We start from the raw sequence: 27,684 nt of genomic DNA, 5'->3' as shown, positions 1-27,684 counted from the left end.
TCTATTAACTGGACAGGAGAAAAAGCTATTTGCGGACAGGTTTTTGCAGATAAACTCAAGAACAAAAGGAGCCACAAACACGAACAGGAATAGGATCTGCTCTGAGTTTCTACAGCCTCCACGCGGATCTGCATGTGCATGGGTCCAGTGAAATTAAGAACAATGTTTGCTTTTAACCTAGCCTAAGGCCTCATGCTTGTGATCATGTTCTCAATCCGGCAATAACCCGGGAGGTGCCGGAGGGTGAAGGTATGAGAGACCGCACCATAAATACATCAGAATATAGAACACGTCCTATATTTTGTGGTGCGGTTGCCCAGCTTGGTCACAGTGCCCGCCGCACCGTGAACGAGCACCATAGACCTCTAAATGGGTTGTGATACAGCTGCAAACTGTGCGCCCATTTCACTAGCCCCCACAAAGTAGGCTTTCGTTGTAAAACACAATAGATAACACAATGAAAACACGGAGCACATTCCACATGAGCCAGTGTGGCACATTTATTTCCAAGGCAGGGTACATAGTTTATATTGTATAACAAGCATTGGCAAACCAGTCCTACTGAAATCCCTCACTACTAAGCATGTTATGTACCGGCTGCTTTATACACTGAAAAAAAAAAAGAGAAGGAAACAAAAAATATCTAGTGCAACCACAATATAATTTAAACCCCTAACAATTCTGGGAAATAACAGGATCAATGACCAAACTCAAGGGCACTGCAATCTATCCTACACCACGTGGATACGTTTCCCTATGCTGGGCGCCGGGGCTTTCACATTTGCTGAGTAGATAAGACGCCGCAGCAGAGGGAAACTAATTCACAACGTGCAGAAGGATGGGCCCCCCCCCCCCGGCGGCAGGAGCCGTCTCTACTCAATGTACTTTAACTTCAGTCTAACAAGGTGACAAAGCATCAAATAAAAATATATATACAAAAAACAGGATCGGTGGTAACGTTGCGATGGAACGGTGGTGCTCTTCGGTGTACGGTATGTAGATCTGCGGTGCCACGTTAGTGGTACGGTTTGGAAGACTTGATTTTCTTCTGCTCCTCTCGGTGCTTCTGTCTCTTCCTCTTGCTTCCTTCTTTGTGTCCTGAGAAAAAACGGTCGATGAACAACTTTGTTGTGAGGTTTCATGTACAGGTATAAAAAGAAAGCAAAATTCTTGTCCCTACAGTCCTTAAAGTTGACAACATTTACCAATAAATTACCATTTACTTGCTTCCATTGCACCAATCTTCTACAGCAGTGGTGGCAAACCTATGGCACGGGTGCCAGAGGTGGCACTCGAAGCACTCACTGTGGGCACCCAAGCCATCACCCCAGCACAGATTTTCCATACTGGACTCAAAACCTCCTCCTGCCGTCCCTCGCCACCCAGGATGTGCTGTGATCAGGGCTATTAAAGCTACACATCCTTCCTTAGCTGTCTGGGACTACAAGAAGGGCAAGGAGGTGCAGACAAGGCTGTGTTATTATTGGAGCTCCTGCTCTGGGCCCCACAATTCTTCCTGTTCAGGGATAATTTGCAATGATATTGGTAATGATATTTCCACTGTATTGGTGTCCTCAGGATGCCGATACAATTAAAAGCAGTGACAAAACAGGTTGCAACATGTTCTTGCTTAAATTGCCACGTTGGCACTTTGCATTTAAATAAGTGGGGTTTGGTTGTAGTTTGGGCACTCGGTCTCTAAAAGGTTTGCCAGCACTGATCTACAGTATAAGACAGTGAGGCTCCGCACATCCATTAGAAAGATCCTTTTATGTAGGATGGTTTATCAAATCCCATTATTAAGGGGGAGGGAAGAGCCAAAAAGGTAAAATATTAACTGTACTTTAAAGCTAGAGACACCTTATGATGCATCTCTTACCGAGATCATGTGCTTTTGGCTGAACTTTTTTCACTCTTATTTCACATTTGGCATCTACAGCCTGAAATGTATACGGTAACCTTACATAGAAAGGCTGCAGTATTCCAGGTTTCTGATGACCCATCTATAAGATTAGACCCTAATTCTCAGGCTGCTGGGAGTCCAACGCTTGGGACCACCGCAACGCATGAAACGGGGAACTATAGATCTCTTTAACTACAGCACGGTTCACATTCATGACTTCATTTCACTTTGGGCTCCGTTCCATTATGTGTTGTTTCTAGAACCCCTCCCCCCCTAACAATATCATTGACGACCAGTAAAGTGGTTTAATGGCTCCAATTGCAAACCTCTACAGAGAGAAGTGGAGAAATGTCCAGAAGGGCCTACTTTAAAGGGTCTTAAAGGTTTATTTTTTTGATGAATATGTGCCCAGCTATAAGTTCCAGAGGGTCACAAGACCCGTTTCATCCAATAAGTGGCCTCCGTGGATCAGTGGCAGGAAATGAAAGGAGGCCATTTAAAGGTTGAAGGAGGGAGGAGAGGTGCTCCCTCACACTCCTCCCCTATCCATAGGAAGCCGAGCAGCTCTGTCATGGTGTGGTGAAACATTTTGTGCTCACTGCACCATGGCAATAGACCTCTACGGGGGCTGTGATACGGCTTTACACAATCACCGGCCCCATATGGTCATGTGGATGGGGCATTATAGTCATAGAGATAACAGCACAGTCACCTGGGTGTACACTCACCACTGGCAATCTCAGATTTTGTAGGAGAATATATTGGAAGGGATTATTATACTGCCCAACAGCAGGAAGAGATGGCCTGTAAATACCCATGTGATGCCCTCCTGATACATCATGGGTAACAGAAAAGACAGCACAGAAGAAGTAGAGACAATCTCATCATGATTGTGTCTGATGAGAGGATACAGGAGGTTGCACTGCTGGGAAGTGAAGGTCTCTCATATAGTCAGGTAAGGGGTGAGTCAGGTAAGTGTTTCTATAAAAAAACGTAATATTTTTGTTGTTGGAAAACGTGATTCATTTTAAGTGATGTTGGTGACAAAATTGCCGTTTTCTCCAAAGCTCCTTTGGTTTTAGTGTAAGACCCATTTCCACCAGGCAGCCATTTTTATTCATTTACACGCTGGACAACCCCTTTAACATACATAAATTCCTTCTGACAGTCCTCTCCCATCGGCTCCACGCACCACTAATGTTTAAATATACATTTACTTTACATTGATGAGTCATAGATCTGAAAGAAGGGCGGTAACAGAGTGAATAATGTACATATAGGTGCGGCCATGCTTCGGTAACCCCCCTCCTATCAATCACTGCATACGCTTATCAGTATCTCCTACTGTGATCCGAGCAAATCAATAGACTGACATGTAAGGGGCCAAAGACAAACCCCTTTTACATTAACAATAATGCCTTTTTATTTGTGTTGTTCTCTGCTATACGCTATGGTAGCCTTCCACTTCCACAGTGTTTTTTAGAATTGAGTGGATTACAATATGACATGCAGGGAGGATTACTAAGGAAATGCACAATAAAAAAAGTGAGCCCCCTCCTCCTTTCCAAACTTGCAGTTAGTATTTCTGTGTGTTATATCATGATTAGATTATGAGCCCCATTGGGGACAGGGACTGATTTAGCAAGCTCTGTGCAGCGCTCCATCATCTGTAGGCGCTATATAAAGAATTATTATTATTATATCCAAGCACTAGACATAGTGCGTTTCTTCATGTCACCTATAGGTGGCGCACATGTTCCAGCACTTATACCTCCATCATGTTATCACCTGTCCTCTGCAGCCGGAGAAAGTTTAACACTTCATTATACATGGCAGCCCGAGGCGTCACCTGCCGACTGAACACGCCACCGCTCCTCTATACTGCAATTGTCTATAAGAACGGTTACGGCCAACGTAGCACAAACCATCCCAAGCCAAAGAGAGGATTATGCTGGACTGTGCGCCTCTAAGAAGGGACTTAGGATGAATTTAGGATCAAGACAGAATAAGTTAAAGCTGATTGGGAGAAGAACATGCAAAATCCACTCTGCCACAGCGACGCCAGAGACACGGTGCCATCCAAAACTGCAGGGGCTACGGTAAGAGACATTTCATTATCACCAGAGATGGGGCCGGTATAGGGATGGCAGATTTCATACAATATTACGTATAATAATACAGTTTTGCCATAGTTTTGCATTTTGATAGGAGTACAGTGTGAATATATATGCAGCATAGTTACAGGGAACCTGCCACCTACTTTTACCCAGCTATTAACCCCCTCAGGGAAGGTTTGATATATCTTTTCTAGAATTCCCTTTAACTTATAAAAATAAGTCTCCACCTATGTTGTGAAAATCATCAGAAACACTAGAGATGAGTCAGGCTCAGAGGCTGGGGCGGGGGGGGGGGTCCTTAAAGGGGTATTCCCATCTCAGCATTCACATTTAATTTAATACATCTGCCATATACCTACATTTCTTCAGTTGGATGTTATTAAAAAAAAACTGCCCCTGTATAAAGATAATTTCCCATAAATGCAGATATATATATCAGATAAATTAAATGTGAATGCCTAGATGGGAATTCTCCTTTAATTTAGAAGCATATATATTGGTTTCTATAGCACCATGATTCTGGTATAATGTTAAAGAAAAGAAAATCATCTTTTAAACCACATCAGGATTGTGGTCCTGGGAGCCCCGTACTATGGGGCCTACCTCAGTGTAGTTTCACGTAAAAACCTGCAAAGTTTTTGCAGGTTTAAAAAAAAAAAAATTTAAAAAATTTAAAAAAATTACAGGCACAGGGTAGGAAGGCCCCAAGACCCACATGAATTTCATCTGCCATCTGTGGTTCTGGGCACTACAGAACCAGAGTTACAGGAATTAAAGAAAAGGGTGGGAATGGGATCTGCAGTTATGAATGTATCTGCCTATATCTCCGGTTCTATAGATCACAGAACCCCAAGTCTGTGGTTTGAAAGATAAAACACCAGAACCATCGGTCTAGCTGCTAGGTCTGATTCTTCCCCTCCTGGCTCTCAACTTAACTCACCTCTGGAAAAAAATGACAGTTTTCTGCTCATTTTCCCATGGAAGAGGGAATTCTAAAAAGAACATCTTATACCCTGCCCAAGTGGCTGGTACTTTAATGGGGAACAGTGGGTGTCAGGTTCCCTTTACTATCGAATTTTCCTCTTAAAGTTGTAGCAATAAGCAGAATAAAAACTAAAGCATTGTCATGCAATCTGTCAGGATCCCAGGATTTGCCACCCCCCCCCCCCATTAATTATAAAGTGATGGGCATGTCTTAGTGTTATGCTCTTTATAAATAATGAATATATGAATTGACCTAAAAACATACCATTTAGCTTCTAATCTTATCAGGGTAAACTATTTTTTCTTAACATATAATAATAGCAGTCACATTTCTCTTTTCCCCGATACATAGATCCAAATCAACATATGTTTTAAAGTGCACATTCACGCTAAATATAATGGGTCGTTCTCCAATAATCAAACCTTTGTGGAGGCAGGAATGTAACTAATCTCATATTGAGTGCCTGTAGCCACCACTAGAGGGAGCTTATTACATACAAATATACAGTACAGGGAAAGCTCCCTCTAGTGGTGGCAGCAGGCAGTCAGCATCTCATTCTTTACATTTCTGCCTTTACTAGGTATTACTATATTCCAATCCCTACAAATGTATTTTATACGTTCCATAATCCAACTAGGGGCAATGCCTAAAGAATATGTAGTAACATCCATATGTGTGATAGCAGTGTTTATAGACCTGTAGGACAGGTTTCATTACAATACGACGCAGCAGTGTTTGCCCTTCTTCTCAGGCAGCGTTGTGCATTTACATGACTGCCTGCTATGCACATTGTCACCTGTCGCCCCCTCCCCATTTTCTCTTTGCACACCTGAGGTATAAACAAGAGGCTCTCCTAAGAGGTTGGAGGCTCGCAGCCTTTCGTCTTCCTCCTCATCGCTTATGTAGGTGTGACCGTGCCTGGAAAGGGCAGGAGGTCTGTGAGGTCTGGAAGTCGTCCTACTGCTTGATGGCAAAGCGTTCTGTCCCCGGCGTCTACATTCTTCTGCGAGGGCCAGTTCATCCGCTACACCTATAAGAAATGGGACAAGAGTTTAGAAAGAGGACATCTATAAGCTGCATCATATCATGTCTGGACATCAGTCTCTTAGGGACCTTCATTGGAAGCCAAGTGACCTACACAATGTCCCATGGGTGGTCCACTGCGACCAAGTGTCATTGGCTGAATCAATGCTACTCGCCCCATCTCATCTGCAGGATACCAATAGAGCCATCATTACCGGGTGAAGGGGTGAGCCCTAAAAACGTCAAAAACTGAATACACCAACACTTGGCTTATGAGTCCTAAACCAAACATTTATAAAATGGGTCAACATTCTCAAGTAATGTTCTCAATATTGACTTCTGTCTTCTTCTGGACCTAATGGGTCCTTATTTTCCGGTCTGAACATGGTCCTATATCACCATCTATTCCTCAGTCCTGGATTGTATACGTGTTTCACTCTCTAATACTCTTTACAGGGTCAAAACTAGAAACTGTAAAGCAGCACTGGTGGCATCTAAATGAAGCTCATCTTCCAGTATCTAAAAGTGATTCATCTCAAGCAAAAACTGACCCTTCCCAGCATAATTATGTTACAAGAAGACGAGTGAATTTTAACATAAATGAGTATAGAATAATTGTGCAGCTGCTAGTTTGGTGGTGTGATAGCTGGTGACATGTTACAGTCAATAAGGAAAGAACAGAAAATCTTGTGTCCTACAGATTTACTACATCGATACCACAAAGGAATATACTCTAAGATAGCATTTATGAGTCGATAGTTGCATAAAGATCCTATTTTAATCTTATCATTTTGTGATATCTACCAAGGTTACCAAAGATTTCGAGGCAGCAAGTTAGAGAACAGAAACAAAAAAAACAGTGTTCTATCTGCAGGTAGCATGTTATAGAGCAAGAGGAGCTTAGAAGATTGTACTTATTGTCCTATCTGTGGACAGCATATTATAGAGCAGGAGGAGCTGAGAAGATTGTACTTATTGTCCTATCTGTAGGCAGCATGTTATAGAGCAGGAGGAGCTGAGCAGATAGGACACTATGTACAATCTGCTCAGCTCCTATTGCTCTATAACATGCTGCCTATTGCTCTATAACATGTACAATCTGCTCCGCTCCTGCTCTATAACATGCTGCATGAAGATAGGACACTATGTACAATCTGCATACAGCATGTTATAGAGCAGGAGCGGAGCAGATTGTAAACAGGGTCCTATCTATAGGCAGCATGTTATAGAGCAGGAGGAGCAGAGCAGATTGTACATTGTGTCCTAGGTGTAGCCAAATCAATAACGTTTTATGAAAAAAACATTCAGAAGAGCTTGAAATTCATGCACTTTGCCCATCCTTGCCAAAAGAGTCCATAGGGCAGTCTTATAAGTGACAACCACTGAAAAGACCCCCCATTGGACTGACAAATATGGACTGGTACTGCATATCTGTCAGATGTGTCCGTCAGTGCTGTAGATGAGCCCCTGCTGAGGAAAAATCCCAAGTGTTACAAATTTATGGAAGCTGTGTATAGCCATGAGGTGGCTCCAGATGACATAGGTAGGTGGTCTGCTCTCACCCTGCGGAGCACATTTACTTACCCATCCACTGGAGTTCACCAAAAGTGCATTGTCCGACGATAATGCACTGTGCCGCTATTCACTGACATTGTGCGTCCGATATCCTGCATGTGACGCTTTCCCGCTCAGGTCCCACAGAGTTCACCTTCTTCTTCCCGGTGCATGTAAGTGCATTGTCTTGCGACACAATTGAATGAAAGTTAAATCCCGCCCTCAGTCCGAATCAGTTGGATCGTCCGACAGCCCGCCCCTCGATTTCTGTCCACTGAAAGCCGACGCAGCTGCGCCAAAAACCGATCGCGTGCGACACAATACCGTTAAATACCTGTCACAGCGGTGCAAATCCCAAAACCGCCAGAAAAAAGCAACGAAAACGCATCCGCTGACCCTTCATAAATAAGCCCCTATACGTCTACAGACCTGCATTATAGGTGATAACGGTGCGCCGCTCTTTGCACTTGTAGCTGATAAGTTATACAACTCTATAGGAATCTTGTCAATTATTTAACGGCAAAACAAGATGCAACAAGTTTCCCTTTTGCTGAAAAACAAAGTATTTCCTTGAAAATGTAATCAATTTCATGACGATGCAAAAGATAAAGAAGCAGAGCCCCAGGGGACAAGGAAGCTGCACACAAGCTGCAAACATTGTGCAACAAGCTCTCACCATACTGGATAACAGCCATCACTGCACATCCCACGTCCATGTATTCACCAGGACACATCACCACTAACATCACAGGGAACGAGGTCACAATTTTGCATAGTGATCTTTTTGTGCAAGGGAACCAACACTGGGCCGCAAAGGCTAATGAGGGAGACCTGGATTCCATCTGCTGGGTCACAGGATTCACAGAATTACAGTTCAACAATGGGTGATTTGTATTTAAAGGGGTTTTTCCATTAAACTAGTAACTTGCTGATCGTTGGGGTCTCAGTGATGAGACCCCAACAGATCATGAGAACAAGGGGTCCCAGGTACCTCCATCGGACTCCTCATCGCTCCCCAAGATTCACCTCTATGCAGCTGACGGCAATCTCCATCAGCTCCATAGGGATAGGGCCTAATTTGTTTTGTGGAAAAACCTCTTTAAGAGCTGCAGGCTTATGCTGTGCACCACTGATTGACAGCCTGTTCTTTATGCCCACATACAGAGTACGCAGTCAATCAGTAGTAGATGGGCTGGGGCAGCTGGCAGGCCCTAAATACTAAACTTATTTGGATGAACCCAATAAATCCTTATAAAATAAGTAAAATTTTATACTGTGCACAATGTCCTTTCCGACAATCCCTCTTTTTTGTTAAATCACCTCCAAAGTCATATGCAAATGAGCCAAGAGTCACTTTTTGCCTGAGATTAGTCACTTTTTAGGGGAGAATCACTTCAGATGCTCAGGTCTTGGATTTTAGGTATTTAAAGCGAAGAATCTCATCTCTCAGACTGCATCAGGCTTGTCATTCTGTGAGCTACAGAGCCAGATATACAGACAATTAAAAAAAAAAAAAAGGCAGAAATGTTTTTCTTTTTACCTGCAGCTCACATTATGACCAATAGGGAAAATTTATCATACTCGAATGCATGGGACTTTGGAAGCCCCACTGCTCTGGATACATCGAGAGGCTTAGGCCTCTTTATCTATCCAGCAGGTGACTGCCCCGGCAGTGAAAACTACGCATCTGCTAGCATGGGTAGTTTTGCACAAAATCCATGGCAGGTAGTGTGGTGCGTTCCTGCCCCGGGTCGGCCCACTCTTCCACTCTTCCCCCGTGGAGCTGGAATAGAGGGGATAATAATCCCAAGGCACGCGGTTCACAAGGCAGTGCGATTTCAGGGCTTCTACAGCTGTTATCTGATAAAAGTTCTGCTTTCTCTTTTACTGTCTGTATCTCCAGTTCTGTAAATCGCAGAACCCCCAAATGATTTGAACAATGAAGATTTTAATCTTAAATGTGACACCAGAACATAGGTGCTATAGAACCAAAGATTGACGAGTGACGTCTGAAGGGACAACCCCCCTGCAGCCTCTAAACTTGACTCATCTCAGTCTACCTTGATTCTCTTTACAGCTTTGCATAGGACTTTGGAGTTAATTTAGTTTTCTAGGTGAATGGGCAAAATTTAACATGAGAGAGGGGCTAGAAGAAAGGATTGATCATAACCTACCTGAGGGGGTGCCAGTATGGTAAGGAGAAAGCTGGCGGCTTTAAGGATCATGAATATGACGGTATTACAGCCCTGTGCCAATTTAGGATGGAGCTGTAATATGGCAGCATAGACTACATAGACTATACATTGAATATCTGCCTGCCCCCGATTTCCTGTATGTAATTCTTCTCAGAGATAACATCTGGTATGGCACGGTGCCATATGACGGCAAACTCCATGTGTCTGTATAGGACCTATGAGTGCCAGATATATTATAATATATATCTATATCCAGCCTAATCCACTGGGGTGCAAGTATTCAGAAGTCTGAACTGTCCTTAAACAGGAAGGGAATGCAGGATGTGACTCGTACCACGACCTCTAACCCATAGGATACCTCAGCACCTAAAAGGTGAGTAGCTCCAGGACTCCTCGTGATGCATTGCAGATTTCATCACATCATCGTTGTACACCATGAGAGCCCTCCAGGCTACGGAGCCCAAATCCCACTAATCATCCCCGGACGTCCAATTACACTCATATGTTTAGTAAATGAGCACAAACATCTTCACAATTTCTTGATCCTTACACAGGCCTTCAGGATTCGGATTCTTAGTTGCCATAGAAACATGAAGGAAGACTCCACAATTACAGCGAGCACCCGTCGAGGGGACGAGGAGGAGAGACTCCCACACTGGTGTTTAACCCCTGTATTTGCACACGTTGGGTAAGTTAATATTTTGTGCGCAGCGATCACCCAGTCTTCAGACTGAATCATCTGTAATCCCATAGAATCTTCAGGTAAACATAAAGCTCTTATAGCGCAGTGCGGCTTAGGAATAGGACCTCAGGGACATTTAGTGACCAGTGCGTTGTCATAAGGGTATGTTCACACAGATTGGAAATACCCAATCCAATCTGAAAAGATACGGAAAATGTATTGGAAATCCTCATGGAAAGACAGAGGTGTACAGCTCGTTATATATCCCTGGTCATGTGATGTCACACAGGTGCACGTCTCGTTATATCCCTGGTCATGTGAAGTCACACAGGTGCACGGCTCATTATCATCCTGGTCATGTGGTGTCACACAGGTGCACGGCTCATTATATCCCTGGTCGTCTGATGTCACACAGGTGCACAGTTCATTATAATAATGGTCATGTGATGTCACACAGGTGCACAGCTCATTACAATCCTGGTCATGTGATGTCACACAGGTGCACTCTGATTAATATAATTAGCCGTGCACCTGTGTGACATCACATGACCAGGGAGCGGTTTCTATTCGCCAGAAGTTAACAATGAAGCTAACTGTTAAATCGCAGCCAGCAGAGATCTAGAAAACCGCAAGGAATTGATACAGAAATTATATGGGAAGATTGTTTAAACTTTCGTTAGATCAGGATTTCAGGTATAACCACACAGAGAGAAAACATTTTGAAACTTCTAGAAAACATAACCTTCTGGGGGGACATCCATATTAGAGCTGAGAACCCCATAAGAATTAATAACTCTGGCGTATGGCATCATATGCAGCTGATGGGGATAAGGGTAGATATGGTCAAATACTTTGCAACATGGAGAATCCCACTGTGTGGGATTGAGGATTTTGGATGCATATTCACTTATTATATTGTACATTGTCATAAGGGATTTAATCTAAACTCTGGCACATACCTGCAATGTCTGAAAGGGACTTAACCCCTTAAGGACGGAGGGTTTTTCGGCTCATTTCTCGCTCTCCAACTTCAAAAATCCATAACTTTTTCATTTGTCCGTGTACAGACCTGTGTGAGGGCTTATTTTGTGCGTAACAAATTTTACTTTCCCGTAATGTTATTTATTTTAACATGCCGTGTACTGCGAAGCTGAAAAAAAATTCCAAATGTGGAAAAATTGAAAAAAAAAACGCACGTGGACGTTCTTGTGGGCTCGGTTTTTACGACTTTCACTCTTCGCTCCAAATAACACGCCTACTTTATTCTTTGGTTCGGTGCGATCGCGGTGATACCAAATATATATAGGTTTTATTGTGTTTTAATACATTTTCAAAAATTAAACGAATGTGTACAAAAAAAAATTTTTTGCCATCTTCTGACGCTAATAACTTTTTCATACTTTGGCGCACGGAGATGTGTGAGGGGTCATTTTTTGCGAAATGAGGCGACGTTTTCATTGCTACCATTCTGAGGTCTGTGCGACATTTTGATCATTTTTAATTTCATTTTTTATGTTATGTAAAAAGGTGTAAAAGTCGCATTTCGGACATTTGGGCGCCATTTCCCGCCTCGGAGGTCACCGCCGCCTGTAACCGTTTTTATATTTTGATAGATCGGGCATTTTGGGACGCGGCGATACCTAATATGTTTGTGATTTTTACTGTTTATTATGTTTTATATCCGTTCTAGGGAAAGGGGGGTGATTTGAACTTTTAATATTTTATTAATTTTTTTTATTTTTTTTTAATTTTTTTTCACTATCTTTTAGACCATCTAGGGTACATTAACCCTAGATGGTCAGATCGTTGCTACCATATACTGCAATACTTCTGTATTGCAATATATGGCATTTTTGCAGCACATTCATTACAATGAGCCACTGGCTCATTGTAACGAATCTGCAGCTGCCAGATAGCCTCGTGTCAAAAGAAGACACGAGGCTACCATGGCAACCGATCGCCGCCCCCCGATGACGTTCGGGGGCGTGGTGATCGAAATAAAGCACCGACCGCGGTTATTAGCGGTGGGGGTTTTATGCATTATGCAAAAACCCCCACCTTTGTATGAAGAGGACTCAGCCCGTGAGCCCTCTTCATACATCCCTTATACCTCTGCGCCGTAGAGCTACGGCGCAGAGCGTTAAGGGGTTAAAGGAAAGCTACCATTTGTTTTTATGCATAGTGAACCAAACATACCTTGAGAATGCTGTATCGACACTGATGCAGAAACATATCCATAATCCCAGTGGTTTTGCTCAAAAAACCTTGGGAAAGCTGGGTGCAGACTGGCTGCCGTACATAAACATATTACACAGAGCTTCCTGAACTGTCCAGACAGGACTAATCAAACGGTAGATTTCCTTTAAACACAGCCATGCACATTAGGTAAATATCAACTAACCCCATAGATTACTGGATTACCGTCTAATACGTGTCCAGACTCTAATCTGATGGCAGATGTCACTGGAGGATTAACATGCCTAACTCTTCTATATAGAGATGAGCTGCTGTCAGTGTAGCCTTGGGACACCATAGTCCACGAAACAAGCATGCCAAGTGTGCATGTGTATATGGGGTGGCTGATGGAATAGCCATAGCAGCAGATATACACTTCCTATTTAGTACAGAGCCATCAGCACACAAAAACAAGCAGATGTCTGTAACAAATGAGCACAAGGAGAGAACTTTTGAACTCAAATCAAAATCTATGATCTATTGTCAAAGTGACTACATATCTCCGTCTATGTCAGGCCTAAACACGTCCTTGTAGGGATATCCATCCACAAGCAGGAAAAAAAAAATCAGACTATAACGAGACACGAAATGTAAAAAAAAATAACAAATAGCAAAACTTGTAATATCATAACAGACCCGGTCCAGAACACAACAATCTCATAAATCTGATAAAACTAGATTAGGATTTGGAATTTTGCAAGACCAGAAGATGAAGATATTGGAAACCAATAATAAAATGTCTCTAAATAAAAGCCATAAATAAGATTTAAATACAGTTTTTTTTTACAGGGGGTAAAATGGAAGGTTTTCTACAAGTTGATGTCATGTACTTCTCTTTGTCTGTCCAACAACACAAAATACTGCACACTCACAAAGGTATATTAAAAGTGTATTACCGGTATATAGAACAAGGATTAGCCAACTTCTTTTTTTTTTTAATTTATAAGGATACGACCCCTTGGACTCCCACCCATTATAAGAATGTCTGGGTGCGGTACGAGCCAATGACCATGTTTTGCTATTTTTGCATGAGGAGGACTGGGATAGTTACATCTAGTGCTTTGCTTTTAGGATTAAAATAATAATAGAGATGATAGAACAAAATAAACATAAAAACATACGGAAACACATTACAGCAGAACTTTGTCGGAAAGTTTTACACTGTAATTTTTAGCCTACACCGGCGTCGGCTCAGGTGGGGAGGCTCCGTGGACAATGTGCCATGGATAGGGATCAGTAAATAACACTACACTTGTACTCAGTAAACATAATACAGACGCTGAAAGCACATTAAGGATTAGAGTATGAGGACTGCAGAGCTGACATGCAGCAATCTGTGCTCCGGATCCTCTACATTTCTACTTGAAGCACCATTTCAATAGCCGGCTAGTTGTGGATTCATGATGGAGAACACAATGTTCCCCTAATTAGGAGCACGCTCCGCCGGATCAGTATTCATACAGCATGTACTTGCTATGTTACCCTCATCCGCTAACACCAGAACAAGGCAGGTGTCCGAGGACATCCCAAGGCTTTCGGCTGAATATTCTAGACGACATCCAGAGTTTAAACTAAAGTCACCGTAGTCCTGAGCACGGGCACACGTATAGAAGTGAGGAGCAAATGACAATCATTAGCTATGGAAGCTGGAGTATCGCTGGCACGGGGCCCAGAGGAGTGCGACGGAAACAAGAAATTGGCATTCACCTGACGCCTAGACGTGACTATGTGACATTTGTAATAAAGAAAACAGGCTACCCAATGTGAACGGGGACAGATGGAAATGATCCACAGACATAAACCTACATCCTATGTGACCAAGTCTAGAACAGCCCAAACCAAGAGAGAAGGTATGTGATTCTACATTGACAATAAAGTGAACACCACATACACCCCTTCACCACTGAAAGCGTTAGAGTTAGACTTTATTTTGGGGTAGGCGATCAATAGTGGTCCATTAAAGGGAGACTACCACCTCGCTTTATAACCCGCTCACAACATGGTGTAGAAAAAATGCCTTGTGATTTCCATCCTACCTTTATCATTTCTGTCATTTGTAAGATATTTCCCAGTTTAATCTGTATGCTAATGAGGCAGTTTGGTGCACCCAGGCCATGTACTGTGCTGTTCCCACCTAAATCACTTCACTCTTCTTCCAGTGTCGCCCCGTTATTCTCATAAGACAAACCACCTGCTTATCTGATGGAAAGGGTGGTAGTCATGTGCTCTGGGTGCCATGGACATGCCACCAAGCAATGGAATAATTAAAAATAAATCCCTAGGTATATATATTATTTCTAATCACTGTCTATTTCTCCGCAGCAAAATTATGATTCTTTATGAGGTGTTTTCTCCCACTAATGTACTCATAACCTATACTGGGAAAGATGCACCGATCTCCCTCTATCAGAGTTGGGACCTCTCCAAACTGAAGATGTAACATCTTTATTCTAAACACATTGGACTTTTTTTGAGCTAGGGAACTCTTTGCTGCCAAGCTATGGGGTAAAGGTTACTGGCTACTGCCTGTAATCGGGTCCAAGTCAAATCAGTCCCAAATTAGTGGGCACTGAACTACTGAACTGCATGAATGTCTAGGTACAGGTCAAGAGCTGCCCCTATGGACACCAGGCGGCAATCATTTAATCCATTTAATTTTATTAGATTGGATGTATTTCAACTTCATAGTGAACAGTGAGTTTCTCCGATATGGGTTTCTATTGGATATCCCCAATTCGATCAAAGAAAGTTTGGCGCGGTCCGTTCCGTTAGTATTTTTTATTATATATAAAATCAAAATATAATAAAAACATAAAAAGCAAAACGCGTTTCGAACCGGTAACGGGTTCTTCGTCAGTTGCCTTTCTTTGATCGAATTGGGGATATCCAATAGAAACCCATATCGGAGAAACTCACTGTTCCCACACCGGACGGGTAAACCCACCGGAACCCCAAGAGGCTGCAGACCGCTCCAATTTTATTTTATTATATGTGTTGTGCCATTTTGCGCAACTCAACAAGGTGAGTGTACACCTATACAAATTATTGATATCCAGCTATCCTGAGTTAACCTACACATCCAGCGCCCTTTTTTCTTGTCTCCTGTCCCCACTTTAACTTCATAGTGAAGAGTGAAATCTGGTAAAAATTTACAAAACCTGTTGACAGCCTGCAGATATAAAAGCCATACTAGAAGAAACATTTCTATATAGCAAATACTGGAGCAGCACTAAGGCAGGTACAAATGCTACAAAATACTTCCTGTAAAACATCCTGTGTGGTTACCTCCAAGTAGAGACACATGTTACTAAATAGGTCTAAATATATACATAAATATAATATAAAAATAAGTATAAATATGTTACTGAAGCTTACTACTACCAAGATCATAAACCTCTCATGCCGGTTGTAAATCCCACTGTAAGGCTATAAAAGTGATGGCATGTACATGATGAAAGTCTCCTCAATGTGGTTTTTACGAGTGTCAATATTTGGTTAAAACAGTTTCTATGAAATCATTTGCAGTAAGTAAGTAAATAAGAAACTTCAATCATCTTGTTTCTTTCCTGGTAACCTTCTTCTACAGCCTAAAAAAAAAAACCCCAAGCCTTCCCCTCGGACTTGAAGAGTAAGTATTACAAAAATATCCACAACAATGTCACACAGTGGTTATTGTCAGTATTGTGAAAATGTGTGGCCAATTATGAAGGTTTTCTACAGAGAATACTTAAATCTGACATTCATTTAAAGGGGTTGTCCAGCCACATTACTTTAACCCATCCTCAGGGTAGGATATCACTTGTGGATCGGTCGGTGGGAATGCCGGTGGTCGGACCACCGCATATAAGCAAGTTTAGGAATGCAATAGTAGCACAAGAATGATAGATGGAGATGAGAATGATTACATTTTCTTTATTGAGCATTGATAAAAGAAAATACATGAAGTGGATTGAACTGGCAAGTTATGTTCTATTGTGTGGATAGGGGAAAATTTTATGTAGCAATTAAAGGGAAACTACCCCTAGGATGAAGGATTGTAAACCAAGCACACCTAAATGCTGCCGTGTGCCCCCTTTACTTATGCCATTGTATTAAAGGAAATCTACCACTTGGATATAGGATTGTACAACAATGGAGCCCAGAGCCCCTCAGGCTCATTTACATAAATTCAATAGCTTTTTTTGATTAAAAAAAAAACAGGACATAAGAAGCTAAATGAAGAGCTGATCCTGCCAGAGGGGACATACACCAGTATCTCATTGTGCTTGATTTACAATCCTTCATCCTGGTGGTAGATGTCCTTTAACAAAAGGGGGCTTTAAAATTATGCAAATGTGTCAGAGGGGCTCTGGGCTCCATCAACATCTAATATGCTAATTGTTAAAGCCTTCTTTCTTAAAAACAAGGTCATAAGAAGCTAAAACAAGAGCGAATCCTGCCGCCCCAGTATATAAATTTCATGGTTTACAGTCCTTTATCCTGGTGGTAGACAACATTTAAAGTGGATGCACAACCCCTTTCAAATTTGGTAGCATGTCTCACAAGTCGCCACAGGAAAAAAAAACTATTAAAATAGGATGGGTTTTGCTGTTCCTCACCTGCTGATATGCCTCGAGTCTAATGCAAGCCCTGAAAGCGGTAGATGAATCAACAGCCCAGATCATATGTCCTATGTCCTGCAGGCTTTCATACATTAGGATTTATCAAAGTTATAGGTATAGTTAAATAACATGTGCTTTTTACAGACTGCAAACATTGACTGCGACCTGTGTCTCATCGGAGGGGATTAGCTCCGCTCACATGCCGGTGAAAATAGAAAAAAAAAATTTGAGAGTCACAAACCCAGAAAGAATAGGACCTGCTGCATCTAAGGCCCTTGCAGTTGGCTCACATCCATAGAAACCACAGCTAAGTGTGTGAGCCCATAGAAAAGATATAGGGAGGTGTGCTAACTTTTGCAACACCTCCCAAAATTTTTTTTTAAAAAACACGTTCATGTACATGAAGCCGTATACGGCACCGAAAATATCTGATTTATATAGCTCCACTCTCTAAGAACTGTGAACAGTCGAGAACTACTGCTGCTGCAAAAACATCAAAGGAAGGAAAAAAGGGGAATTTTAGAGAATTGTGGGGGAAGCTGTAGGTTTTGGAGGTGGAATTCACATTAGACATTTACGACATATCCCTTTTTTTTTTTTTTTAATCCAAGATAGGAATGTCATTTTATTCTATATTCTGGTCACTAAATATTGTCATATATCCTATCCGATACATATACCCGTGCAGGTGTTATATACATACACATATTTTTGCTGGGAAAGAGGACTCCCAACACTGCACCACTGAAGGGCTTTGTTCTACCAGCAACGTCCCTTTTCCTCACTTATCTTGTAGTATTACATAGAATAATAAATCTTCCCAAATTCACGGCGTTTACCACAGAAACGTGTACTGTAAGTGCACTCTCCAAACCTCCCAAAAGTTATTTCATCCTTCTCGCTATACAAAGAATGGCTGCTCAGTAAATGTCAGCATTATATATGGTTAATATAAAACAGGCCCTTTGCCTGGAGCTTTGTATGGGAAAAAAAACGTAACCCACTGCCTAGGAAACCATTAAACAAAATATACATGTATAAGGAAGTGTATGTTGTAGTTACAATGGAGCAATGATTTATTGGGAGACATAAACCTACTGTGACAATACACTAAGCCATGATAATATCACACACATACATAAAGACGCATGAAGAATATTTTTGCCTGTGCTAAATATTGTCCATTTAGGAGGGGGGAAAAAGGCAATAGTACAAATTACTTTAAATTTACCATATATACTTGAGTATAAGCCTATTTTTTCAGCACAAAAAAACGTGCTGAAAACCCAAACTCGGCTTATACTCGATAAAAAAAATATAGGTTTTACCAGGTTTTTGTGGTAAAATTAGGGGCCTCGGCTTATACTTGAGTATATACGGTACTTTAAATTACTTTGGTTTGGAAGGTTGCATGTCTGGTATTGAAGGGATTTCCTGCTATCATGAGGAGAGATGCCAAGTGCCTGCTCTCTACTCTTTTCAAGAACTGGAGTCTATGTGAATGGTGTGGCAGGGTGCACACTCTAAGGAACTCTGGTCGACAACGGGCACCCACCATGAGCTGTAGCTGGGACTGAAGCGGGTGCACTCTTTTAAAGCCACGTTACTGTTGAGCCTCTATATACAAAGACTAATGATGACGAGAGGTGCCGCACTGTAGCAGAGCGCAGGCCATTGTTATTTTATTCACCCTCTGGTGCCCCATATAACAAAAAACTCCTTTTTAAGTAAACGACTCACAACCCCCCAAGGAGGTGGAGACATGGTAAGTCACGGGGAACACAACATAGGAAACCAAAACATGGCCAGTACCTTCCTCATTTCTTCCAGACCAAGTGGAATTACTTTCATCTACATCGGTTTACACCAATTCAAAGAATGGATATAATAATGGATATAATAATGGATATAATAAAAGGTAAAAACACCACAAAACTACAAACAGTAAAGCCATTGCTTTTCAACCTTACTGGCACCAGGATAATGTCATCTGGCCTTTTTTTTTTTTTAATTTACCAAAATGGGACACAACAGCCTAGTGGTCTTCAAACACAACCAAAAGGGAGTTTACCACCTCCACCAATTGTTCTAATCTGCTAGCAGCAGGTTGTAGGGAAATGCACCGATTCACATCAAATGGTTAATATTTTTGTCCATTATGTCAAAATATTTCCAGTTTAATCCATATGCTAATGAGGCAGTTGGTGCACCCTGACAGAGTTCTCAGCACCCAGACCACTGCTATTCCAGCTTGACATCTATCACAGGATGAAGGTTTGTAAACCAAGCACACTGACATACTGGTGTGTGCCCCCTCTGGCAAGATCTACCCTACATTTAGCTTCTTATGCCTTTGTTTTTAAGAAAAAAAGGCTTTACAAGTTATGCAAATTAACTCCAAAGGTGCTAATGGAGCCTGGAGCCCCCAGGCTCATCTGCATAATTTTAAAAGCCTTAAAAAACCTAAGGACCTAAGAAGCTAAAAAAAGAGCAGATTCTGGCAGAAGACACACACAGCAGTATGTTAGTGTGCTTGGTTTACAATCATTCATCCTGTGATAGATGCCCTTTAAATCCCTTCCCTCTCCTACAAGTGTCACCCTGTACTTCTAACAAGACAAATTTCTTCCTTATAATAATGGAGAGGTGAGAAGGTCCAGTCAGGCGTTGCAAATGCCTCATTAGCATACAGATTAAAATGGGAATAACTTGGGAATGACATCATTGGCAAAACTAATTAAGACATTTTTTAAACTAATGCTTATTTCTCTATAACATACTCGGGGGAGGTGATAGACTCTCTTTAGGAAGTTGGACATAGCAGTGTCAATATCTTGTTAATAAGTTACAACAGCAAATTATCCCTTGTAATTGTTATAATTAGTACTTACAGTACATGTTTGCAGACACATTCTTTGCTTGGTAATACACATTTACTTATGTTGATGTAATGGTAAATTTTCCGTTTTACTTTTGCAGAACACTTCTCTATATTTGATAAAAATCTGCTTGAGCCAAAAGCAGCTGTTCTCATGAAAAAACAATGCGTGGAATGCGGAGGAAAGACTGTCGCAACATGAAGTTTAGAACATTCCAGATGTTCTACAAGGAACCGCTGAAAGGTCACTTACATGTCGTCACCCTATTTCATCTAAAATTATGCAAACTCCAAGATTTGGGTTAAAATCGGGGCATACACTACTTGGGTCCGATGTTTACACCAGGCTTGTCCATCAAAATCAATGGGTCTCTGATAATGACCTGCACACAATTCACTGATGTGAAAAAAAAACCACAAACTAATGCAAATTCAGAAAGGAATGACTGAAAAAACAGACGAAAAGAAAACACTAAGATGATCAGCTTTGATTTTATTTTTTTTTCTGACATAGGCTAAGAGACCTGTTAGGCACATCAAAGTCTCAGGGAACTATATGGACTGAATAATTCCGATAACTAGTCTAGTAGTGTGTGATCGGCAGCATGTGGTCTGCACCTGCCTCATGAGTGCTATAAACAGGTATGTACAGTAACAAACAAAAAAAAATTCTAATACAGTAAAAAAAAAAAAAAGAGGTTCTCTAAGTCCCTAAAAGGACAGCATTTGAACTTAGCTCTTTGAGGGCATCCTCAGCTCCTGCAACATCCATCCATTCTCTGGTGCTTACTGTCCCTATTGGGCAGTGAGATATATTATATATATAGACCTGACGAGCAGGTCAATTCTTAGCCTCAGATGTTAAGCATAAGTTTCCACACCCACCCAACAAACAAACAAAAAAAAAAAACACTCACATCACCCAGCACAGACCCGGAGACAAAAGAGTGATGTTTAGCAGAGCCTAATGTGGATGTAGGTATGAGATTGCCTGATTATGGCTACTGCTTTTTCAAGTTCGATATTGCGGGGCAATAGTCTGGAGAAGAGATGACCAAGTGGGGACATGATAAATTTATATAAATATATGAATGGTCTATATAAAAAAAAAAAAAAAAAATAGCGGAAAGTTGTTCCAGGTTAAATTAAAAGACAAGGGGGCACTGTCTCAGTCTGGAGAAAACAAGGAAAAAAATCAACACAGGGTTTTTTACTATGAGAACTGTCAATCTGTGGAATAGCCTGCCTCAGGCGCTGGTCACAGCAGGGACATCGGAGAGCTTCAAGAAGGGTCTAGATGCCTTTTTACACCTAAATAACATTGATGGTTATGTTATATAGAATTGTTTCCCATAAATCCCTTCCTCATCCAATCCCTTCCCTGCCTTGATTGAACTTGATATGTGTCTTTTTTCAAACATATAAACTATATAATTATGGAAACAAGGGCTTTGAATTATCTTGGATGTATTAGAGCCCATTGCAACATTCCCTATCAAATGATTGAAGAGGAGGTGAGCAGGCAGCCACAGGTAGAAAAGGGCTGATCAGCTGAAGTGGCCCCAAAACTCTAACTCTAGTAAATCTGGAAAACCAAGTACAGTTTAAGCAAAGCTGGGATAAGCCGGGGCTGAGGTCTTAAAATAAGGGTGATTTGCAAAGGGACAACCTTATTGAAGAATATATAACGCTACGATAAACCTTGTAATAACCATAGGGCCTTTAAAATATGCTTATTTTTTATTGCTTCTTTTAACCCTCAGTCAACTTTTTTTTTTACCATTAATTTTTTGCTCAAATTTAACTTACTCAGTGACGTCATTTATTATCCCATGCCGTGTACTATTCCAGCCGAGAAGCTGGAAAAAAAATTCCAAAATGTGGTGAATTTGCATCATTTTCTTGTTTACTCAGGTTTTTATGACTTTCACTGTGCGCTCCAAGTGATATATGTCTGCTTTATTCTTTGGTTCGGTACAATCATGGCGATAACAAATTTAAACAGGTTTTATTCTGTTTTAATGCATTTACAAAAATTAAAACAATGTGTACAAAAAAAATTATATTCATTTTGCCATCTTCTGATGCTAATAACTTTTTCATACTCCGTTGTACAGACCTCAATTGTGCAAGATGAGCAGGCTTTATTTTATTTTTTTTTAAACTATTTTTTAGACCCCAGATGATCTGATTGTACCTGCCATATACTGCAATGTCTGAAATGCTGCCAGCTGGCAGCAATCAAGGGGTCAATAGCCGCAATCAGTGCTAGTAGTTAGCAATGGGTATTTGCTGAAATATGCAGCAAACCCCATGTCTGTATGAAAAGGGCTCAGCCTGTGAGCCTACTTCATACACCCTTAACAGCTGGCTGACGGATATATCCGTCAGTGACTGTTAACGAGTGAAGTGTCTAAAAGCCCAAATACGTACTGATATTAAATTACCTGATGCCACTGATTTATTTCAAATTGGTCAGCTAAGCAGTTTGGTTACATAACCTGAATTTGAGGAAAAATAATATATAATCATATAACCATATTCACCGTTATAACACTTTAAAAACTAAACCGCCAAAGACTTCGGCATGTGAAGTGCCGCTCTAAGAGTTTATGATATTTTTAAGCTAGCAGCACATTATTTGTTCTCTCAAACGCCTACATTTAGCACAAAAAGTCAGCGAGACCTTTCAAAAGTTCCAATTAATTTCTGAGCAGCCCACATGCTGAAACACTAAATTAAAAGTCTTCATTAAAAAGGCACTGAAAGTTTACACAGGGGGGGAAAAAAAAATAAAAGAATCATTTGCACCTTTTTATTTTCTGAGTCACAAAAAAAAAAAAAATGAGCGGCAACCGACTAGAGCAGCTAATTTATTGTCTTCTCTTGTAAGAGTTTAGACAGGGACATTTTAACATAACGGCATAGTTATTTCCTACTGCAATATCACAGATTAGTAGAGCTTAAAAACAAAGTAAAAAAGTTTTACCGCGAACTTTGCTTAAAAAAGGTGAATTGTTGTATGTGGAAAGTATTAGTGAAGGTTCTCACTTAAAGGGGCTGCGATGCTAGAGGTGTGCGGTACAGACAATAAGCAAGGCCTGGTCTCTACTACCTGTAATCTGCTCCTATACAGATGTAGTTTGCCCCATTGCTTAGAATAATGCAGCTTCAAGACAAAAGCTAAAGGGTGGGAGAGAAAGAGCTGACGACCAAACTAAAGTTATGATAAACCAGGAACACTTAACTCATAGATCCAAGCACCGTGACTGTGGTAATCTTCTTATATTTCTCATCTATAACCTCCTTCCTTCTAAAATCAACTTTTATAATTATGCTACTGAGGTTTCCAGTGCCCCTTCGTGCTGCAGATTCACAGGATGTTACACTGTGCAGGAATACTTCCCCCATTCCACTATGTGCTGGAACTTCCTGTGCTGCAGTGAGATTACATAAGGCAGAGGGAGGGGGGGGGGGAGCCAGTTCAAAAGCCTGTGAATCTGCAGCAAACAGGGACTCCGAGAACTGCCCTAGTAGCCTTTCAGGATCATTAGCATAATTGTCAAAGTTGATTTTAGAAGTAAGGAGGCCCTGATTTATCAGGATGGATTTTGATGGTAGAATTTCTTTAGCTATTAAATGTGCCTGAGCCACCTAAAGGAGATTTCCCATGAAAGACACTCATGGCATAGCCACACAATATCCCCTAAATATCTAACAGATGAGAGTCCCCAAACAAATAAGACCTAGAAGACCATAGCCCCGCAACTCACTCTTAATGCCATAGTCAAAGCCAGACTCAGCTTTGTATGGGTTTTACCAAAACAGTAGAAATCTCAGTCGAAAGCAATGACATTTCTGTATGAGTAAGAGCTGCAGAAAATGCAAAGCGTCCCGTCCTACTGTGTTTCCATTTACTGTACATTTGACTGGTAGTATGGACAGAAAACAGGCAGGACCTGGGGGGCAGCCAAGTTTTCCTATCATTAACTCAAATGCATTTCCAGAAGAATCCCTGCAGGTTATCTTTAGTTTTAGTAACAACCCCTCCAACAGAATCTACAATGTCAATGTGACAAGATACAAATCATATTCTGCCAATCCAGTGAGGGGAAGAGGGGGGCTATAGCTATTAGGTCGGCCAATATTTATCTATTTTGATCCCATAAAGGGTTCTGTAACAAGGTTGTCCCCTCACTACTACCCCTCCCGAATTGTTATCATTTTGCTTGTAATTGGCAGCATGCAGCGTCCATGTGTTCCGGAGCTTTGCACATTACAAGCCTCGGTATGTGCTGCAATCACTGACATTTAGGAGTCTTACAGATGTTGAGTATTACCATATAAAGGCAACAGATATTCTTCATGTGTATGATCACGAGGCAGTGTTCAGTCCAGGAAATATGGGGAAACATATAGTCCATATTTCTTGGCCTGAATAGGAGTACTTTATGCCAAAAGCTCCAACACAGCTTAAAGGGGTTGTCCACTTTCAGCAAATAATTGATATTGTTTGTGTAAGGAAAAGTTAGACAATTTTCCAATATACTTTTTGTATCAATTCCTCAGTTTCCTAGATCTCTGCTTGCTGCTTCAATAGAAAGAGTCTATGTTTACTGCCAGTGGATAGAAATCGGTCCCTGGTCATGTGATGTCACACAGGTGCACGTCTGGTTATACCCCTAGTCATGTGATGTCACACAGGTGCACGGCTCGCTATATCCATGGTCATGTAATGTCACACAGGTGCGTGGCTCATTCTATCCCTGGTTCAAGTGATGTCACACAGGTGCATGGAGCGTTATACCCCTGGTCATGTGATGTCACACAGCTTGACACATCCCTGGTCATGTGATGTCACACAGGTACGTGGCTCGACATACACTTGGCCACGTGATATCACACAGGTACACAGCTTGTTATATCCCTAGTCATGTGATGTCACACAGGTGCACGGCTTGCTATATCCATGGTCATGTAATGTCACACAGATGTATGGCTTGTTCTATCCCTGGTCAAATGACGTCACACAGGTGCACGGCTCGTTATATCCCTGGCACGTTTTACTCCTGTTCATGTGATGTCACATCGGTGCACGGTGTGTTATACCTCCGGTCATGTTATGTCACACAGGTGCATGGCTCATTCCCTGGTCATGTAATATGTCACACTGTTTGCATCCCGAGTCTCATCTGTGTACGAGCTCCGCTCATGTGCTGATGACCATTGAAAGTGACAGCCTGGGGCGCAAACACAGCCAGGAATTGGCCTTTTGTGTCTCATGCTGCGTCCTCACATGCAGGGGCTGTAAAATTCACAACCATGTGCATAAGCCCATAGAGTCGAATGAGGATGTGTGGTAGCTGTAGAAAATATGGTCAGCACACATCCTCATTTCCTCATCATGTGCAGGTAGCTTAATACCTGTGTGACATCACATGACCATGTGACCAAGAGCAAGCAGAGATCTAGAAAACGGAGAGGACACTATACTGGAAAATTGTAGAGCTTTTCATTACACAAACAACATCAATTATTTGCTGTAAGTGAACAACCCCTATAAGTTTTGTTTATAGATAGAAAAAAAGAATTTCCCATCAAGTAATGCCATTAGAAATCAAAGTCGGTCAGTCAATGTTGGACTACATTGTGTTCACACGCAGCATTTGCATTGCGGTTAGAGGGAGTCTGATCTCAGTTTTGTTTCTACTGAACAAACTCCATGTGTTTTGCACTGTTTATATGCAAAATAAATGGAGCTCGTTCCCGAATGCAAGCATTTCAATGGAAAGGCACCTGCAATTGGGCTACGCTTCCCTCGCAGTATTTGCAATGCATTTCAAAATCGCAACACCAACGCTGTGTGTGAACACATCCTGAGAGAATGTAGTTCTTGCTATAAGCAGAAGCTGTGATCAGAGCTTAAATTATTAATGTTAACTACAAGAGTAACCAAAAGGGTCGGGTGACATTCTGGCGATATAGAGAGGAATGTCTTATAGAAAAATATTGAAAATGTCTTTACAATTAATATTAAGGTCACTATTTCCCACACCGTATGGTAACAATTATTCCCTAAGGATCAGCCGGCAGTGAGAAATCAACAGAAGAACGACTTACCTCAATATGGCGATGCTGGGATCTGCATTGATTGTTTCATTGTTTTCAAATTCTCTCGACAACGTTGGAGCTTCTGGAATATCCCACCGTGAGCAGTGGACGTCCTGCCTGCACTACACTGAGGCTACTCAACCGGCTCCTATCGTATCCCAGCAAATCAAAGCAAGTGACAAGCTCATACCAAAGGCTGCCGCTTGTGTGGAACCAGACCAGAGAAGACCACTAAATCATCGGCAACACAGGGCATTGAATAATATTGAATGTTGCACAATTATTAGAACACGGCTTTCATACATTTTAGGGGGAATTTATCAATTGTAGATGTACACCAACCCCAGCCCCCCCCCCCTACCACCTCACGCTGGATACAATAGGATCCAGCCCACCCCACGCTCAATTGACTCAACAGATCGCACAGGGACTAACTCATTTCTATGCGCCAACCCACAAGGACGTCCTTTGCGTGGGCCTACGTGTGAATTGGCTTCCCTAAACACAAAAGCAGGTCCTATTCCTATCGGTGTTTGCAGCTTGGTCAATCTTTTCTATAGTCATCAGTGGGTTACTGGACCTCACGTACTGATGACACCCAAGCAGAAGACAGACCAAGCAGCCCTTGTTTTCGTCTTGGTAAAGCACGAGTACTTATGCATGTAGGGTTATAGGCAGGATAGACTGGAAGAGCAGCAACTCCCTTACCACATCATTTATGAGAAAAAGGGGAAAATAACACAATAACCAGGTTAGCGTCAACATACAAGTAAAAAAAAAAAGAGAAAAGGTAAAAAGATAATAGGATTGTTCTTGCTGTTTTCAAACAGGCCGGCCCTATTGTTTCTATAGGTGCAAAGGCATTAACAGAGGGAATGGGACACTTGACCCAAGTGACATATCCCAGCCCTAAAGTTACAAGTACCATTTAGTCATAGTAGACGGGACACACAGCACAGATGTAGGAGTGCTGACCTGTGGCTTACTTGCAGTAGCAGATCTCAGTCTCAGTATAAAGTGGGTAATCATTAAGAGTTCAAAAAGGAAAGGAAAATAAGTCAGATACAGATAAAAGGTTAAAAAAAAAAACAAGCCAATACCTTCATTTTTATAGCCATCCATTAAGTTTTATGAAGGAATTGTCTGATGACAGACATTGACGATGCATTGTCAGGTCTGACCGGAGGCTCCAGTCGTCTGCCTAGAAGGTTGGCTCCACATGGGACGTACAGGTTATAAAATTACAGGCTAAAAATGTGCAAAGTTTATAGTAATCAAAATGGCTACGATTAGTAGCAACCATAAGCTGCAATAATCAGAGGTTGATCCCAATGATGAACACCTTGGTAATGACCACAGTCTATAGCAACCACAATGTGACATCTAAGGGGTTTGAGGTG

The 27,684-nt window shown here is 41.5% G+C and overlaps 1 protein-coding gene and 1 long non-coding RNA gene across 2 annotated transcripts in view; one reads left to right on the top strand and one right to left on the bottom strand.

Moving 5' to 3' along the window:
• Window positions 1-475: 475 nt before the first annotated feature.
• Window positions 476-27,684, bottom strand: part of DNAJB6 (DnaJ heat shock protein family (Hsp40) member B6) — a 64,501-nt gene continuing 37,292 nt past the window's right edge. The window contains exons 9-10 of the mRNA XM_072153965.1: window positions 5,835-6,035; window positions 476-1,098 (exon numbers count right to left, since the gene is read on the bottom strand). Of these exons, the coding sequence (XP_072010066.1) occupies window positions 1,016-1,098; window positions 5,835-6,035 (284 nt within the window). The 3' untranslated portion in view covers window positions 476-1,015. The remainder of the gene's footprint in view (window positions 1,099-5,834; window positions 6,036-27,684) is intronic.
• Window positions 3,652-21,296, top strand: LOC140133598 (uncharacterized). Its single transcript, XR_011855930.1, has 3 exons — window positions 3,652-4,002; window positions 10,332-10,465; window positions 20,275-21,296. It is a non-coding gene; the product is annotated as an uncharacterized lncRNA (long non-coding RNA).

This window comes from Engystomops pustulosus, chromosome 5 (assembly GCF_040894005.1).
Source record: "Engystomops pustulosus chromosome 5, aEngPut4.maternal, whole genome shotgun sequence".
NCBI lineage: Eukaryota > Metazoa > Chordata > Amphibia > Anura > Leptodactylidae > Engystomops > Engystomops pustulosus.
The sequence above is the reverse complement of the archived record's forward strand: the minus strand, read 5'-3'. Positions and strand labels throughout refer to the sequence as shown.